Source organism: Mustela putorius, unplaced genomic scaffold, assembly GCF_011764305.1.
Source record: "Mustela putorius furo isolate JIRA1106 unplaced genomic scaffold, ASM1176430v1.1 tig00000151_pilon_pilon_pilon, whole genome shotgun sequence".
In the NCBI taxonomy this organism is placed as follows: domain Eukaryota; kingdom Metazoa; phylum Chordata; class Mammalia; order Carnivora; family Mustelidae; genus Mustela; species Mustela putorius.
This window is the reverse complement of record NW_025421296.1, coordinates 6,794,748-6,814,100: the sequence shown is the minus strand read 5'-3', so window position 1 is coordinate 6,814,100 and position 19,353 is coordinate 6,794,748. Positions and strand designations below refer to the sequence as shown.

At 46.3% G+C, this 19,353-nt stretch overlaps 1 protein-coding gene across 10 annotated transcripts in view; it reads left to right on the top strand.

Annotated features, from left to right (window-relative positions):
• The window catches only part of CHD7 (chromodomain helicase DNA binding protein 7), a 187,103-nt gene that overhangs the window by 157,250 nt on the left and 10,500 nt on the right, over positions 1-19,353 (top strand). For 9 of the 10 annotated variants that reach the window (XM_045075751.1, XM_045075755.1, XM_045075757.1 and 6 more), the window contains 14 exons: positions 183-362; positions 3,503-3,613; positions 3,706-3,911; positions 6,698-6,897; positions 7,067-7,226; positions 11,294-11,383; positions 11,838-11,941; positions 13,269-13,398; positions 13,816-13,888; positions 14,046-14,103; positions 14,805-15,033; positions 15,279-15,487; positions 15,617-16,288; positions 17,424-17,584. In XM_045075751.1, coding sequence (XP_044931686.1) covers positions 183-362; positions 3,503-3,613; positions 3,706-3,911; positions 6,698-6,897; positions 7,067-7,226; positions 11,294-11,383; positions 11,838-11,941; positions 13,269-13,398; positions 13,816-13,888; positions 14,046-14,103; positions 14,805-15,033; positions 15,279-15,487; positions 15,617-16,288; positions 17,424-17,584 — 2,583 coding nt within the window. The remainder of the gene's footprint in view (positions 1-182; positions 363-3,502; positions 3,614-3,705; positions 3,912-6,697; positions 6,898-7,066; positions 7,227-11,293; positions 11,384-11,837; positions 11,942-13,268; positions 13,399-13,815; positions 13,889-14,045; positions 14,104-14,804; positions 15,034-15,278; positions 15,488-15,616; positions 16,289-17,423; positions 17,585-19,353) is intronic. The other variant, XM_045075759.1, reaches the window with a different exon arrangement.

Below are 19,353 nucleotides of genomic sequence, written 5' to 3'. Positions count from 1 at the left end.
CTCAGTCTGTATCCTCCCTCTCCCTCCCCGCTTGTGGTCTTCTCGCACGCACTCTCTCTCTCTCTCTCAAAGAATTAAGTCTTCCAAAAAATAAAAAATTCCTCCTTGAGTACAATGAGGCATTTGTTTTGTCTACAAACATTTTCCCATTCTAAATGACTTTAAATATCTCACTAAAACAGGTACAGCAACTTTCCAAGAAAGAAATAGAGGATCTGCTCCGAAAAGGGGCCTATGGTGCCCTCATGGATGAGGAGGATGAAGGGTCTAAGTTCTGCGAAGAAGATATTGATCAGATTCTCCTGCGCCGCACCCACACTATCACCATTGAGTCTGAAGGGAAAGGTTCCACATTTGCTAAGGTGTGAATTGACCTGAAGAGGCAGGTTTTCTATAGAAATGTACTAGAGTTTGCTTAAAGCAGGACCTTATAAAGTGCCCGCAAGGTGCATACATAACATTGGCTTTATAACTGAGAATTAGGAAAGGACTTACGACCGCCCCTGTGGAGCCCTAAGGCATAGAAGATGCTCTGTGTGCTTTTGGGTTCCCTTCTCTGTGTTTGGCCTTGGTAGTCCCCTCACCTTGGCCTCATATCTGCTTCCTGTGTCCTTGGCCCCACCCTGTCCACTCTGGAGCTCCTGCTCTGACATCATCTTGCTTCCTGAGATCCTGATTCCTGACGGAGCCTGTAAGAACAGTTGAGTCATTCCTATCTTCGTAAAAAAAAGCCTCTCATCTGTTTTGCCCTCCAGCTTCAACTCCATAACCCTTCTTTTGTAGCTAAAATCCACATGGAGTGGCGTTTGTACGAGCTGTCCCCACTGCCTGTCTTTCTGATTGTTTTTTTAGCTTCCATCCAGCTTGCCCCCCACCCCATTCCCCCGATCCCTCTTTCAGACCAGCCCTGGTGAAGGTCACCACCCAGCTTCCCTTCCCACTGCTTGATTGAGAGTGCCTTGATTTTTAACAGCTTTATTGAAATGTTACTTACTTGCCATACAATTCACCAATATCAAGTGTTCGGTTCAGTGCCTTCACCAGATTTGCAGACTTGTGCCCCCATCACCACATCTAAGTTCAGAGCATTTCCATCACTCCAGAACCTCTTGCCCATTAGCAGTCAGCCTCTCCGTCTTCCCCTCCTGCACCCCTCCTCCCCCCAAGTCCTTGGCAACCTCTAATCTACTTTCTGTCTCTATGGATTTGCCTACTCCGGACATTTCATAAAATGGAATCCCACAACACGTGGTCTTTTGTTTCTGGCTCCCTTCACGTTAGCATAGTAGCTTTGAGACTCACCCTTGTCCCAGCATGTGTCAATAATTCCTTCCCCTTTTATGCTGAACATCGTTCCTATTGCATAGGGTACCTCTTCTAGCAGTTAGGAGTGGGCATTGGGGTTGTGTATCCATTCACTAGTTGATAATGATTTTGGGCTGTCTCCACTTTGGGGTTATTATGAATGTTACAAACATTTATGGACAGGTTTTTATGTGGATGTATGTTTTCATTTCTCTTACATATAGACCATAAATAGAATTGCTGGGTCAAATATATGCTCCATGTTTAACCCTTCGAGGAACTGACAGACTGTGCTCTAGTGACTCTACTGTTCTCTCTTTATACCAGCAGTGATTTTTAGGGCTCTGGTTTCTCCATATCCTCACCAATACTTTTTATTTTCTTTTTGATTGACTTTTGATTATTATAGCCATGTTTGGGAATGTGAACAAGTATCCCATTCTTGTTTGATCTACATTTTCAGATGCTGTTGAGCATCTTTTCATGTGCTTGTTGGCCAATAAGTATATCATTTTGGGGGAAATGTCTCTTCACATCTTTTGTTCATCTTTTGAGTTACTTGGCTTTTATTATTGAATATTAAGAATTCTTTATATATTCTGGATAAAAGTTTCTCCTTAGATAAAATAATTTGCAAGTGTTTTCTCCTAGTCTTTTCTTAACGGTGTTTAATTTCAGTGAAGCCCTGGGTGCCTGGCTGGCTCAATCAGTCAAGCATCTCCCTTTGGCTCAGGTCACCATCTCAGGGTCCTGAGATTAAGTCCTGCATGGGACTTCTTCTCAGCAGGGTGTCTGCGTCTCCCTCTGCCTCTGCCTGCTGCTCCCCATGCTTGTTTGTGTGTGCTTTCTGTCTCTCTGTCTCTCTGTCTCTCAAATAAATAAAATCTTAAAAAAATTTCAGTGAAGTCCAGTTTATCCATTTTTTTTCCTTTTATTGTTCATGCTTTTGATATGTTGTCCAACGTTGTCATCTAACCTAAGGTCATATAGATTTGTTCATGTTATCTTCTATGGGTTTTATAATTTTTCACTCTTACATTTAGGTCTGTGGTCATTTTGAATGAGTTTCTGTATGTGCTGTGAGATGGGGTCCGTCTCCTTCCCTTTGCTTGTGGACATCTGGTTGTTCCCTGCTCCTCAGTCTCCAGAAGCTTCCTCCTCTGGGCTCTGTGCCCCAGCACCTTCTCTCTCACGTCTTTCAGCCTCTTTCCAGGTTCTGTTCTCTGTCCTTAGAGGCACTTCACATTCAGTGAGTGCACAACCACATTCGTCATCCCTGTCCCTCTGGCTCCATGTGCGTGCACACGCTCGCGCCCCGGGGTTCACCTGACTACTGCCATTCAGATGCCCAGCTTGGCTGCTGAGGCTTTTCTTGGCTTCCTCTCCCCCTCCTCCGTGCTTCACATCCACCTCGGTTCTAACTCCTTCCACTTTACTTTTTAAAGAATATATTTCTAGACCGTCTGCTTTTCTCCACTTCCGCTGGAGCCATTTTCAGTCTTCACGGCTTTCTCTCTAAACACTGCAGTTCTACCTTCCCGTGTCCTGGGACACCAGTATGATTTCTCCAACAGGTGGCTTTGGATAGGACTGTGTCCATCCTGAGATTATTTCTATTTTGAAAGAGTTCGTGGCTACCTCAGGATAGAGTTCCGACCCCATTAACAGGACGTGCAGGGCCCTGTGTGACCTGGTTTCTGCCTGCCTCACCAACCTGACCTTTAACTACTCTCCCCTGACCACGCTTATCACCAGTCACATGGCACAGTTGCCTCTCTTCTCTTCCGAGCCTTCGCACATGCTCTGTTGTGAGCGTGTCCACATACTTTCCTGTTCTCAGAGTTTTTAACAGTCAGGGCCAGACGTTATATTCTGGGGAGCCTTTTCCCAGCAATGCCCTTCCTGCACCCCCTCGTGAACCTGGCTAGATCCCTCCTCTGTAGATTAGCTGGACCTGTATGTACCATTGTCACCATTGTTGATTACACCGCACTGTCATCTTTTGCTTCCTGATCTGTTTAAACCCCTGGACAGAGAGCTGCCTGGGGACGGTCTTTCGTCCCAGCCCACCGACTGCAGCATCTGGTTCACAGTGCAGGAATGCATACGTGCTTGGCTGAATGAGTAAATGAAAGCTGCTTTGCATTTTGCCTCTGAGAAGAGCATCTCAAAGTAATGCTTATTTTTTCCCCTTTAGGCCAGTTTTGTTGCATCTGGAAATAGGACAGATATATCCTTGGATGATCCAAATTTCTGGCAAAAGTGGGCAAAGAAGGCTGAATTGGATATTGATGCCTTAAATGGGAGGGTGAGTGAGAGGTCCCATTCAAACTCTACCTAATGTAACCCAAGGGATTTTTTTTTTAAAGAAGTTTCAAATGTATCTGCTGTCTGTTCTAGAACAACCTGGTTATTGACACTCCGAGAGTGAGGAAGCAAACCAGGCTTTACAGTGCAGTGAAAGAAGACGAGCTGATGGAATTCTCAGACTTGGAAAGTGATTCCGAAGAGAAGCCTTGCACAAAGCCGCGGCGGCCTCAGGACAGGTCACAGGGCTACGCACGGAGCGAGTGCTTTAGAGTTGAGAAGAATCTGCTCGTTTATGGGTAAGTCAGGCTTGTGTGAAAAATGGAATTTTATTTTAAAGACGAAATTCTAATCAGTGTGAGAAAGTGTATCTGGGTTGGGATTTCTGTGATGCCCCATCGTGCACTCAGGCACGTGACCGAGCAGCCACTGTGACAGGATCCAGGGTGGTTTGGTTCAGGGTTTGCTTCATGTCCTTGTGCATTTGAAGGAGCACGAGTTTGTCCCTTAGAATTATGTCAGATCCACATTTATTTTTTGGTGACTAATAACTCAGAACCACATCTCAAAATTACAGAATCTTTTCCTACTTTAGCTTCGCATAAAATTTGAGACTGTGGTAGTCTTTTAGTATTTCTCTGCTATGAAAACTTGTTAAAGGCAATCATCTCAGTTATAAAGCTCTTCTAACTCATCTGGAACATAAATGGATGGTTATTTCAACTCTGAACGTGTTGTACTTTTCCTGCTGGACAACGTGTCTCTGAAAGGCAGGGTCCACATCACGTTCATCTCCGAAGAGCCCTCATCACACAGTGCTCGGAATGATGGCAGGGTGCTCACGAAATATCTGAATCTGCAAATAAGAATTCTCTGGCATCTTATGAGCCTCCAGGCAAGTTCCATTCAAATAAAAAAAAAGCTACCACCAAAGCGGTATTTCTGTAGATCTGATGACATCCTGCTTTTGATGATTTCTTCCTGCAGATTGTCATGAGTTTCAGAATGAACACGCATCTTCCGTTAGCATGGCATACAGGGCTCTCTGGTCTGGCTCTTGTCTGTCTTGTCAGTCCTTTCTGTGGGTAGCCCCAGCTTCTGTTGGGACAGACCGCTCCATCTCCTTCAGTGTGCCGTGCTCTGTCTCGTATCTCATCTCTGTCTTTCTACAAGTTCTTCCACTGCCTAGAGCAGCAGCCCCCCTACCCCCGCACACCCAGCCCACAGACTTGATCTGCCCACAGCTCCTGTCGCTGACCTCCAGCACCTGCATCCCCAGGTACCCTGCGCCAGAGAGTCTGGCTTACACGTTCATCACACTCATCGCATTGGTTTAGGACTCTTGAGTAGCAGGCTTCTCCTGCGGGAGCCCCATGTAGAGCTCCATGAAGCTCAGGACTCTCCTCTCTATGCCCTCAGGGAGGACTGCAGTGCCAGTAGACCCACAGTGAGTGCCAGATCAGTGATTTCATACAGAATCAATGAAGTTCAACTGAAGTCCATTCTGTAACTCAAGCTAATTGTCTGCAAGTTAGACACTCTTCCCTGTGTTCTTAGGTCGTGGGCAGACGCTGGACGCTCTTTCCTATGTTCTTACATAGTGGACAGACACCTGAGCCCTTTGTTCCTTGCACCTGCCTGCATGTTTCAGCCCAGTGATCAGAGTGGAGAATTTTGCTGGTGACTTTAGAAACGGAGTGTCTTGATAATTCCTAAAACTAAGACGTGTGCATGGAGTGCCATGTCTTTGAGGAAGGGCCTTCCTTCCTCCCCTAGGCATCACTGTGTAGGAAATACCTATCAGAAGCTGGGCACCATGCTAGGATCCTCAGAGACTGGGCATGCACCTGTGAGCAGGACAGTCACGGCCCCCTTTTCAAGGCAGGTGGACAAACAGAAATGGCAGCAAACTGTAATGGTGTTATGTCTGGGAAGACTGGGGATGGAGGGTAGAAGCATGTCTCTCTCCTGTAAGATAGCTCTGGTATCATCTCCCTATTTCTGAGGCTTAGGGTTATACAAGAAGGGATTCCACAGGGCAACATGACTTGATGGGTGGACATCATGGCTTAGCGTGGGTAGAAGAGAGAGTTGGACGCTGGGCAGGGAGGAGAGAGTTCGTGCAGAGAGGGCAGTGTGTCCGAAGGCCTGGAGGTGAGGGTTGGCCCTGCAGTTTGAGGAACAGTTCACAGAAGCCAGAGAGGACCAGCCAGGACACATCTCCTGGCCTGCTGGGGCAGGCCCTGTGCCTCTCCTGCCGTGGCCTCCCTGCTGTGAGCAGCCCTCAGTCCTTGAAGAAGGCAAGGGAGTGGCTGGCTTCCGTCCTGCGCGGCAGCCTCGGGGGAGACGAGGCACGGACAGGATCTGCCCGGCTGTTGTATGCTCTCACACCACAACACCCTGATCGGGGAGCACAGTGCTGTGTCTAACTGGGATTATAGCCCCGAACAGTCTATTCAGGGTCAACAGTGTGCTGTCTGTTGTGTACCATGTGCGGTTTACATGAGGGCCTGAGAGTTCTCGAAACACGCTGCCCGTGAATGCTCTTGTACTGGGGAATTAGCACTCCCTGGGTTGAAAGGAAACTCGAACCTGTTCACAAGTCTTCCTTCGTTACCATTGCATCCCACTGAGGTAGATTGAAATAGGACCATTCCTCCTCAGCATTGGGTCCCAGGTGTGGGAGCAGCCACATCCCCTCAGGTCACCGTGTGTCTCAAATAGCTGGTCGGTATTGAAACGTGCCAGCCGTGACAGGGTGACGCAGAGTGCAAGGTGTCCCGGTCCCGGCATCCTTTCCCCCCAGAGTTGTGGCCCCGCCGGAATCTGACTGAGAGAGCCTGTGTCAGGCCCGTGGGCATTACCTCCATGATGGTTCAACCCAGCACCGAGGCGGCGCGAGCTCAGGCCCTGCTCTGTAACGAGTGTTTTTGACTCCTGCGCTCCAAAGTGCTTTCCTGCCCCCTGATGTCAGATACTGCTAGTTTCGAGCCAGGAATTCCTAACACTGCAACCGGACTGTGGAAGGAAAGCCCCAGATCTAAAATGAAAGGTACCATCTACATGCTGAACGTTTGCTTTGCAGCTGGGGACGGTGGACAGATATCCTCTCCCATGGCCGCTACAAGCGCCAGCTCACTGAGCAGGACGTAGAGACCATCTGCAGAACCATCCTCGTGTACTGTCTCAATCATTACAAGGGGGATGAGAATATCAAAAGCTTCATCTGGGACTTGATCACACCCACGGCGGACGGCCAGACGCGAGCCTTGGTCAATCACTCTGGTAGGTCTGCGTCATGCTTTCTGTACCACAGGCTCTCAGAGAGCCACCTCGGACCCTCACAACACCAACACCCTATGTCTCCCTGCCACATGCATTGCACTGGGTCCAACATTGTAATTGGGATTATAGAAAACTTCTCTGACTATTGTTATCATTGCTCCGATTCTAGGTTTATCTGCCCCAGTGCCAAGGGGCAGGAAAGGGAAGAAGGTGAAAGCCCAGAGCACACATCCCGTGGTGCAGGATGCCGACTGGCTGGCGGGCTGCAACCCGGACGCCCTGTTCCAGGAGGACAGCTACAAGAAGCACCTGAAGCATCACTGTAACAAGTACGTTTTGAGAGGGTCTGCACGACCGGCTGTGACACTCTGCCTCCCGGCTTCCTGCACCTTTACCGTTTTTTCTGCAAATAATGGTGCTGGGCCACACGACGGAACACCTTCAGATGGTGGATTGGTTTGTCTTTTTTTTTTTTTTTTTGGCATGGTAGATACATAACATGGTCTTCCCATCTTAACCATTTGTTAGGTAGACAACTCAGCTTTAATTACGTTCAGAATGCTGTGTACCCATCAGCACTGCCTGTCCCCCAGACCTTTTCACTGACCCCAGTGGAACCTCTGTGTCTTTGAGACAGTCACGGCCCTCCTCCCTCCCTGCCCCAGGTCCCTGCAGGTGCGTTCTACTTTCTGTCTCTAGGAATTTGCCCATTCTAGGTACCTCCTAAGTGGAATCCTAGAATATCTGTGATGGCTGGCTTATTGCATAGCATAATGTTTTCAAGCTTCATCCGTTTTGTAGCCCGTGCCAGAATTTCATTCCTTTTCGTGGCTGAATAATACTGCATTGTACATGTATACCACGTTTTGTTTATCCGTTCATCAGTTGACGGGGACGTGGGCTGATGGACACCTTTTTGGCTGTTGTGAGCGATGCTGCTGTAAATATTGCAGATAACTAAGTTGTAACCAAGATGTGTTAGAGAATTACTGTTTGCCCTGTTTGACCCCGCCTTCAGCTGACTGCTTCCAGTGAAGGGACCAGGGAGTTTACAGGGAATTTTTTGCTTAATAGTACCTCGATGTCTGGGTCCTTTTTTCTTACCTGTGAGCTTAGAATCCCATTCCTTATCTTTATGTCCAGAACTTGATCATGTGTAATTGAAGAACATTAAATCTGTGTTTCTTTCATTGGTGGGAGCTCTATTCACTATCTTCGTACGAAACTAGCATCTGTACGTGGCGATTCTTGTTCCATGGCTGTGAGCATGCATTTCTGAGAATCCGTCCAGCCAGCACCGAACAGCTCCAGCACTTGTAGCTTTGTGGGGCCTTGAGCAAGGTCCTCAGCCTCTTCAAGGCTCCCTTGCCTTGTTAACCACCTAGAGCTCTGCAGCAGGACCTCAGCTGGATGAAGCAGGATATAAACAAATGTTTATCTCTCCTAAAAAGGAGGAACAAAAATCTGAGAACATAATTCCTGGCGGCGTGCTAAGCCCTCCACGTGCGCGATCTGTGTGACCTGAGACAAGTAGTGCTCTTTTATCCCCCTTTGCCTGACAGGGAAGTGGAGACTCCGGCACTTACGGTCTCGACTAGTTTGGGAGCAGAGCCAGGGCGGGAGTCTGGAACAGAGGAGGGCAGTGCCCTCTCTCTCTGGGACCCCCCCCCACCGTGGAGCCTGCCAGCCCCACGGGGTCATCCCAAGCGTCACGTGAAGCAACTCCTGGCTGGCAGGGATGAATGGTTCTCATCCCTTTTCAAACATGGAAGTGCCTTCGGGGCCCACCTTTAATCGTTATCACTAGATTTTGACTGACAATTTTTTTTCCTTTTTGAGTCTGTGAAAAACCATTACCTCAAACCATTTTGGTACCTCGGAAACTGTCTGTTGTTACTACTGTGGCGTAATAGTTCTCCCTAAACTCCCGTCCCACTGAACAGCTGTCAGAAAACTTATGTTTCCTCTGGTTTATGTGAACTCTTTGGGTCAATAGCCTTCTGGGTTCTGGAGTCAAACCAGAAGTGGGATGGTTTGGTGTGGGAACAGCGGCTCCTGTGCCTGGATCCTAGAGTGATGTGGGTGGGAGTTTTTAATTTCCCATTCTCATACCAGTAGCGGACTCCATGAGTACCCTTCCTGGTTAGTATGTGAGATGGTGCTAGTGTGCTCTTCCCTGTGGTCTCAGGGGAAGACTGGCAAGGCTTGCCATCTCCTTTCTGGGATAGACAAGTGGTCCATTTCTTCTTCCTGGTGGGTCATGCCCTGAGACTTCTCAGGATCTAAGGTGGGGAAATGTCGATGAGAAAATGAAACCCAAATCAAGGAACCTCCTAGAAGATAGCTAGCTGGTTCTCTTCAAAAGTTTCAAGACACAAAGACAAGGGAACTGTCTTAGGTTAAAGGAGATGAAGAGGCAGGGCAGTCCAGTGCTCTATGTGGCCCTGAACGGGACGCAGGTCCAGAAGATGGTCATAGTGAGATAGCCGGTCAGATGTGAGTGAGGTCACAGACTACTAACGAGTCTGGTCTGTCAGACTTACCAAGTGCAAACTCTTTAAGGTGAGAGCCCACCTCCCATCTACTGTGTTATCCTCCTAGTACCACTGAGCTTGCCAGTTGCACTGGTTTGAATTTTTTCCTCTAGAAGAAAGGTGATATTCACAGTTAATTCATGAAAGTCTCCACATAACTAAAATTCCTCCCAAAGAAGAAAACTGTATCTTCTATCAAAAAGGGAGAGAAACCATTCAGATCATTGCCACTGTGCTGTTTTGGTTAAAAAAAGAGTATCCAGCCGAAGATGGAGGGTATTTCCTTTGGAACTACCCTTTTCTGAACATCCTCTATAAGGAGATCCTGGCCGGTGAATTCTTGCCTAAGCAGAGAAGAAACAAGGTGCCTGCCATGGAGGCCCAGACTGTTAGTTTTGTTTTGCCAGTTCTGTGTGGCACAGCCAATTTTTAATCTTATCAAAAGAAAAATCTTAAAAAACTAAAACGAAATACCTATGATAATTGTTTACATTGATGCTTACTCGAAATTGACAGCCTCAGACTGTCCATCTAGAACACATGTTACTCCAAAGCAGATACCGGATGGAGAGGCAGGTGTATTGTGGGGTACCTGTTAGTGTATGTGGGAGTAGTCTGTTTTGGGGAAGCTGTCCTTTGTCCTCCTTTTGACATTTTCAAGGACCCTTGCCACGTCCCGAGAGACATTGTGAGGTGCTGAAGTCAGAAGGCCTAATCCAGTCGTCCCTGCTCAGCACAACTGTGACCTCGGCTATGTCCCTGGTCTTCTGTCACCCTCAGTTTTCACATTTGTGAAGTGGGGGTTATAACGCGCCCCACTTCACCACGGGATCATTATGATGATCCGATGAGCTAGTACACGCAGATGTGATACATCAACTGTAAACCATCCTATAAGTGTGTGATAGGATGACCCAGCTACAGAAATAGCAGTTAGAATTATCATCCACTCACGGCCGACAGGGTGAGTCTTCAATAGTCAGTCCTGAGTGCACACTGGAGGCCGTCCAGCGGGAGATGCTAGCCTCAGAGTAGACATGGGCCTTTAGGATTTTCCAGGTGGGCTTTACCAAAAGAATTAATCTGGGTCCTAGAAAAAATCTGGTTCCTAGAATTCCATGGATTTTTAGAAACTTGATTCCTTGAAAATGACAAGGAATGGCAATGAATTGGCCCCATTTTAGCCTCCTTTGTGTCATTTTGTTATTTTTTTAAGCTCCAACCTAGGCTTCCAGGTAATATGAACTAGAAGGAATAAATAGTGTTTAATACTCCTTAAGGGAGACCCACCCCTGGCCCCACCCCCATCACCATCTTCCTTTCTCGGAAGCAAAGTTGTATAATCTGAAAAACCTGACATTCCATATTGAGGGTTTATTGTAAGGTAGTAAAACCAGATTTTATATCTCGTTTATTCCTACAACTTCTGATGTGCTTCCAAAAATGGTATTAAGGCAGCAGCTGAGGAAATTTTATGAGATAATGAAGCAGAACAGTTACTGAAAGCCATCTGCTCAGTTGTTTACAAACTTGCTTCAATACTTCAGAGGCAATGGTAGGGTACGTGTCTAAACTTCACAAGCTGCACTAGGTAGGACTAAATGAAGTGCGCCTGGGCTGGGCCGTGCTCGGTCCCTCTCCGTGCAGCGCGAGCGGTTGCCAGGCAGGCCTGTTGGAAGCCAGCAGAAAGCACCACACAGAGGTGATTATGTGCCACCATCTGTCACGCTTCAAGCCTACCATACAGCATGGCTAATCAGCCTTGGCAGGATGATGGATGAACAGCAGCAGCTGCCAAAAGCCACTGTTGGCAAACAGTCCTGAAGTTAAGAACTTTTTCCCCCCTCTGTCTTCCTCTCCAGGGTCCTGCTGCGTGTCCGCATGCTATACTACCTAAGACAAGAAGTTATAGGAGACCAGGCGGATAAGATTCTAGAGGGTGCTGACTCAAGGTTAGTGCAAGTGCACGCCACTCCATACCTCCCTGTAGTGACCCAGGCAGCCTGAAGACCCTGCCGAGTGTGTTCCGGAACCTTCCTAAACCATTAGTGGCGTATCTCCTAGTTTGCACCTGGAATGGAATTTTCACCCTGTGTGCATGGGGATGCGGAGGGAATCGGGGAAAGCGTGTTCGCATGTCTGTGTTCCATGGAAAAGGTGGGAACTACGTTCCTGGCATTCTGACATTTAAAATGGGACCCTGTGTGATGAAGTCCACTTCCGACTATGGTAGAAAGCGACTGGCTCGCACCCTTCCCTTCAGCCTTCGCTCAGTGCTCCCCATGATGCTCGGATGCGCGGAGCGGGAGGGGGCCTGCGAGCCTGCACATCCTGTCTGTGGTTCCTGGGATTCTTCCTGTAACGTGAGCGTGTGCTCTGAATACCGTGTGACTGGTGTCTTTGTAGTGAAGCTGACGTGTGGATCCCTGAGCCCTTCCATGCCGAAGTCCCCACAGACTGGTGGGATAAGGAAGCAGATAAGTCCCTCCTCATTGGAGTGTTCAAACACGGTAAGTGATGTTTCCATCTGACCACATCTTGACTCTATGGCTTCGTTGTCAGCGCTCTTTCCATCCTCTTTTCCAAAGTCATAATATTAATGAGGATAGTTCCAGAGGACTCTTGGCTTCTATCATTTTCCTGTACTAAAAATCTAATATGAACTGTAAATATCAGATGCTGTTTTTGAATGTTTGTTGAGTATTTGAGAAGAAAACATTTCTTTCTTGGCTGTAAATAAAACCAAAACCATATTTGTTTTAATAATAGCCAAGTTGTCCTATAGCTCTCCCTAAACTTTGCTTCTAGCGTGGCTCCCCTCGCTGGCTCTGCCAACCCGTGTCAGAGTGGACGGTGGGCTTAACCTCTGCTATTAATCTGTACAAGTGCCTCCTGGGCTTTGTTCCAAGCAATATTTCACAAATGTCAGTGCTGAGAACTCACGGCTCCCCTGAGTGGATGCAGCCTTGTTAACTTTGAAAGGCTGGGGATGCAGAACTGGCATGATATATACAGTGAGCGATTCCTGATTATAATCCCAATTCTCTGGAGGTCGCGGAGGTATTCTCAGCAGCCCGGCCTGACTAAAGGGGAGAATGATGGCTTATAAAACCTTTCATGATTACAGTTTGGCTTGCGGCTCTACAGCAGTTAGGAGCGGTGTGTTGTAGTACACATCCTAATTGAATTGTGCTGTTCTGCCTACGTACTGCAGCCGCGTTTTGTGAGCTCAGCCTCAAAATCATTTTCCCGCAGTGCACTGTTGGGATCTGCCATTTTCCATCTAGTCAACTTGGGCAGTCAAAAAGCAAATTGCGGTTTGAAAACCATAGAGGGAACAGTGTCATCTTACTGACATGCATCGTCCTAAACCTAATAAGACAGGTTCGCTGGCCTTACGTAGACAGGGATTTTCAGCCAGTGGCTCGACTTTCCTGCAGGACTGTAGCTGCTCTTGGGAGGACGGGGTGGGCATAGCGTGGCCCGCAGAGGTCATGAAGGAGCATAAGGAAGCCTTTTAAATGTCCAGCAAAATTAGCTCTTGGGGAAAATAGGGTCGGAAATCTCCTCAGGCGTCTTGCAGTTAGTTTGAACCTGTTTCTCTGCTCATCTCCGTGGTCATTCGGATACCCCCCTGAACTATAACTTGACCCCCTCCCCCAAAACCTGCCACGTCATGAGCATTGTCTAGAGTGGTTTATGGAAAGAAGGGTTCCTAAGTGGTCGTCTGGGTTGAGAGCTGAGCCTGGTGTATTGTGGCAGTGCTGTGACTTTGTGAGTGACGGCCCTTTTGCTGTTTCTGCGCGTGTCCTCTGTGGGCTGCTGGGGATGGCACAGGCTACGAGAAGTACAACTCCATGAGAGCCGACCCCGCGCTGTGCTTCCTGGAACGCGTTGGTATGCCCGATGCCAAGGCCATAGCTGCCGAGCAAAGAGGAACAGACATGCTAGCAGATGGCGGTGATGGGTAAGAAGGACATTTAAAGATTGTAATAAACTTTATGTCAGTGTCACATCTATTGGCAGGGTTCGGTCCTTCCACTGCGCTGTGCACTCCACTGATCTGATTTCAACTTCGGTGATGTTTCCCAGAGTAGTCTGTTTATGTATCATAATGATTATTTAAATGCAATATATTATCTATATCATCTGAAACTTGTTTGTTTTGTCCAAGTGGTGACACTTCCGCCCACCCACCCGCCCCTTACCCCGTGACTGCGTGATTTAAATATTGATTGGGTTGCCTTTGATGTCAAACCCAGAATTAAAAGTAGCATCAGGCAGAGGATTAGTTGTTCCCAAGCACCCCCCAGCCCCCCAGTCTCTTGCTTATTTGTGCAATTTAAACTTTTTTTTTTTTTTTTTTTTAACAATTTTAACGCAGGGGAGAATTTGATAGAGAAGATGAGGACCCAGAATATAAACCAACCAGGACGCCATTCAAGGATGAAATAGATGTAAGAACTTGAGTATACTGACTTTTACAGCAGCATTAAAATATCATATGCCCATATAAGACTTGTTAAACTTTATAGATAATGGCCGTTTCTTTGAAAGGTAATGCAAAATGAAGCCCCAAATTAAAATAATCCTGTTTCTTGCTTTGCTTTCAAGGAATTTGCAAATTCTCCTCCAGAAGATAAAGAGGAATCCATGGAAATTCGCACCACAGGTAAGGCTCCATAAAAAACCCAAAGAGCAGGGCAAATGTGCGCTGTACAGACATTATTCCTGGACCTGCACTTTTGCTCCTTTATGACAGTGGTATCTTAAAATATCATTTTTTTTTCTCTACTGACTCATCCCTTTTGTGAATAATTTTAATTCTTATTTATTGTGGGTTTTTCATTACATTGACTTTCTTTGATGAAAGAACTACTTTTGGGATTAAGATAATTCGTATATATTTATATACCAGTTAGTGGAAACTTTTAAGCGTCTTCAGAAATGTGTCTCGGAGTAGGGCATTTGCTGGGTATCTGAAATATTGCAGGTTTATAGAACGGTACCTTTTCCCTAATGTCAGATAGTTAGCTACCAATTACGTGATTATGTTTTAGGTTCAAGATTATTATTCTAAGTACAGTACAGGAGAGCACCCTTATATTGTAGTTCATGGCATAAAGTATGTTTCTTTACATAAAACTGATAAGTAAATTTGCTTCTCCCCCCTAAAGAGTTAAAAAAGAAAACAGTTGTTAAGTTTCATACTAATATGATTCTTTATTTATATTTTAAACATGAGAGCACTGAGATGCCCTTCCTCACACTGTCATTTGAATGTTAATGAGTCATCTTGTTTTGATGGAAAATCCTGTGTATTGCAAGATTGCAGCTACACATTTTAGAAATCTTTTTTTTCCACTTCCCCAGGCAAGCCCAGCGAGAGTACTGCTGAGTTAGGCCAACTCTACTGGCCCAACACCTCAACCCTGACTACCCGTCTGCGCCGGCTCATTACTGCCTATCAGCGCAGCTATAAAAGGCAACAAATGAGGCAGGAGGCTCTAATGAAGACTGACCGGCGGAGGCGACGGCCCCGGGAGGAAGTGAGAGCTCTAGAAGCGGAAAGGGAAGCTATAATATCTGAGAAACGACAAAAGTGAGTTTCTTCAGGGTTTTACTCAGCTCTTAGGATGGGCCTCTTTTTTCTGTCCTCGGCCGGCCGGAGGCCGGAATCACTTCCAGACGGTGATCAGAGAAGGTCTCAGTACATGAAAGCACTCTGTCTTCTCACCCCCAAAATAGGTCCCGTGCACTGAGTTTAGGGGAAAAGAGGAAAAGAATGAATAAGCTTTAAGCCTGTGTACACAAGTAGGGTTCAAGCTAATGTCTCCTTGCTCATAGGTGGACGAGAAGAGAAGAGGCTGATTTTTACCGCGTGGTATCTACTTTTGGAGTTATTTTTGACCCCATGAAACAGCAGTTTGACTGGAACCAGTTCCGAGCCTTTGCCAGACTTGACAAAAAGTCTGATGAGAGTTTGGAGAAATACTTCAGTTGTTTTGTGGCCATGTGTAGGCGAGTGTGTCGAATGCCCGCCAAGCCAGACGATGGTAGGTTCTCTTCGTAACACAAGTTCTCTATAGTAAAAGGCCCGCCCACTACAGTGAAAAATAGAGCGTGAGCAACTTAAAGCATACTTAGGGTTTTTCCAAGTGAATACCATTGTTTTCATGTTACAGAACCCCCTGACCTCTCCTCCATGATCGAGCCAATCACAGAAGAGCGCGCCTCCCGAACTCTCTACCGCATCGAGCTGCTGCGGAAGATCCGCGAGCAGGTTCTTCACCACCCTCAGCTGGGGGAGAGGCTGAAGCTCTGCCAGCCGAGTTTGGATTTGCCGGAGTGGTGGGAATGTGGGAGGCATGACCGAGACTTGCTGGTTGGTGCTGCTAAGCACGGGGTTAGTCGGACGGATTATCACATCCTCAATGACCCCGAGTTATCTTTCTTGGATGCGCACAAAAACTTTGCTCAGAACAGAGGGGCAGGGAGCATGTCCTCCCTGACCCCACTGGCCATCGGATTTTGCCAGACTTCTGCCGTCCTCTCATCTGCTCACGTTCAGGAGGAGAAGGCGACAGGACAGAGTGAAGGCAAAGTGGAGGAGTCTGGAAGCGCAGCTGCCCAAGAGAAAGCCGAGGGGAAGGAGGAGGAGGAAGAGACCGATGGTGGGGAGAAGGACAGTAAGCAGGGATGCGAGGCCGAGGCCAGCTCTGTAAAAAGTGAACTGAAAGGGATGGAGGTCAGTGCAGATACAGGGCCCAAGTCTATTTCAGAAAAAGGTTCTGAAGAGGACGAGGAAGAAAAGCTGGAGGATGATGATAAATCAGAGGAATCTTCCCAGCCTGAAGGTAATGCTGCGCCATCCGGGCCCCCTCCCCGTTCCACTGCGGCAGCTGTGACGGGCCCTGTCACATGACAGGGGCTCTTGTTTACTTTTTAAGAGTAATTAGTGTACATTTTGTTCTCTGGATAGGTAACTTCAGGTTGTGCTTAGGTGTATGTATTGCTCCCGTGCCACACGTGAACATGGAATTTCGAACAACTTAAGCTCTCTGATGAGTGTTATGGGCATGTAACAATTTCTCAATTAAGAATAGGAGTTAACTTGGGATGCCTGGGTGGCTCAGTCGGTTAAGCGTCTGCCTTCGGCTCAGGTCACGATCCCAGGGTTGTGGGATGGAGTCCCACATTGGGCTCCTTGTCCAGCAGGGAACCTGCTTCTCCCCCTGCCCCTCCCCCCTGCTCGTGTGCCATCTCTCTCTCTCTCTCTCTCTCTCTCTCTGATAAGTAAATAAAATCTTTTAAAAAAAACTCAACAGAATAATAGGGGCTAACTTAAAAAAGAAAAAGGGATAGTGGTTAACTTTATAGTAGCAGTGTATTGAGAATTCCAAATGATTTTAATTTGGACAATTTAATGTGAAAGAGAAGAGTCATTCACTGGTAAAAGCACTGGTAATTATTTTTAAACAAATGATGCTTAACTTTAGTTTTAAATCAGAAGTAAAGGTAGAAGCAGAATCTGAAAATGACTGGTTTTCTTTGTAAGTCGTGGTTAGGTTGCTGTTCCTGACACAGAGTAAAAATAAAGCCTCCTATTGTACTGTTCTGGAGCTGAGGCTCGGTACTCCGGCCAGTCGTCAGCCCTCTCTCCTGTGTGGAGGGACGTTGTGTGGAGTGGCTCTTGAGTCAGAGACTTGGTTGTCATTCCGCCTCCTCTGAGATGTACATGCTCAACATCCGATGACTAGTGATGTCACCTACCTAAGCCTGTCTGCTTTTTCATCCGTAAAATGAGAATAACAGCGTCTATATCAAGGGGCCATCACCAGCTTTAAACAAGACTGTAAGATGCCTAATGCCATCCTAGCCGTATAGTAGGTTCTCAGTAAAATGGAGCTGATTGGTATTCAAATTTTTACCATGTCCTTTCTAAACTTCTTTTCCCTGGTTGTGAGTAATGTATATTAATTGATTTCTCAGCAGGAGCTGTCTCTAGAGGGAAGAATTTTGATGAGGAAAGCAATGCTTCCATGAGCACCGCTAGGGATGAAACCCGAGACGGGTTCTACATGGAGGACGGAGACCCTTCAGTAGCCCAGCTCCTTCATGAAAGAACATTTGCCTTCTCGTTTTGGCCTAAGGTTGGTGGGTCTCTTGTTATTTTTGTTTTGTGGACCAAAAGAGAGTGTGGGGGATAGGAAATCATTCTAGTTTGATTTTCAAGTAATTTTAAGGTCAACTCTGACATTGTATGAAGACTGGATTTTTCTCATTTTAAAATCTGTGCATTTCTTTTGTAATAGGGTAGGAAAGGTAAAATGAAGGAAAGATAAGAAGTAGAATGTTTTGTATGGATCTTTGGCTCTTTGAGGTTTTTCAGGTTGGCCATCACATTGTCCAGGATAGTGTGTGGATTGTTGTTTCCATAGACACACCTTTTAGCAAAATGAAATGTGTGGGCTCACTCTTTCTTTCTTTCTCTCTCTTTCTTTTTTAGTTTATTTCTATTGTGGTAAAAACTACGTAACATGGAATTTAACCAATTTTCAGTATATAGTTTTGTAGTTTTAGATACATTCATATTATTGTAAAACAGATCTCCAGAACTTTCTTTGTCTGGCATGACTCAAACGTTATACCTATTGAATAGCTCCTCTCCTCTCCCTTCCGCCTCTGGCAACCATTTCTATACTTTCTGTTTCTGTGAATTAGACTACTGTAGATACGTCATCCTGTATGTGGAATCCTGCAATATTTGCCTTTTTGGGACTCATTTATTTCACTTAATTTTACCTTGTCGTCAAGGTTTATCTGTATAGTAGTGTATGGCAGGATTTTCTTCCTTTTTAAGACTGAATAATATTCCATTGTATGTATATATCACATTTTCCTTATCCACTCATCTGTCGTTGGGACATTTGGGGTTCCTTCCCCGCCTTGGCTTATTATAGTGCTTCTGTGGACATGCGTGTAGTAACATCTCTTTGAGACCCTGCTTTCAGTTCTTTCGGATATATTACCAGAAGTGCAATTGCTGGGTCACATGGTGGTTCTGTTTTTTAAATTTTTCTGAGGAGCCTCCTACCATTTCCTATAGCAGCAATTACACCACTTACAGTCCCACCAACAGTGCACAAGAGAAAATGTGGGGACTTTTTAAAATGTGTGTTTTAATGTTTTTAAATCCCAGACAGAGCTTCCAGATTTAAGACATCTCCATAGGTTTGGAAACCCATTGTCTTCCTAACGTGGGAGAGGGTGGGTTAGTGACCCATTTGCTCCAGTACATTACGAGATAATTCCAAATGTAGTTATCTGTAACCAAAAGCAAAATGGAAATTACTTTTTTGGCTAACTAGCGCAATTTTATAATAAATCCCTATGTAATTTGGGTCTGCTTTTCAGGGTGGGGATATAATCATCCTAATCACCATAACAGGGCTGTCTGGTTTAAAACAAGCAGCACAAAAACAAGCTTCAGTTGACTCCTCCAGAGGCTGCTCTTCCATAGTGAGCAGAGTGTTCTCTCAAAGACATTTTTTCCTCCCTGTACCCTGTTAGGCTGATCTCCCTCATTGAGTACAGAAGGGAGTTTCCCAGATCAGTCAAAAGGTCTATCGTAGCAGACACTTTTAATCTATGGAATCTGGGACTAAGAGCTGTAATTAGAAATTTTTAATGTACACGCTTCAATGAAATTTGAAGTGAAAATAGGTGGGGACTGCAAATTGACATTCATTAGGTGTTCCTCGGTTGGTGCCCGTTTCGTAATGCTGAACTTTATTAATAGTGACGCTAACGATGTCCCACTTCCTGGGACAGACTGCGATCCAGCCCGTGGATTTGTAGCACCAGAGCGTCCAGAAGCTAGATGCAGGGCTCCATTGTTGTCTGCTGGTGTTCGCCAACA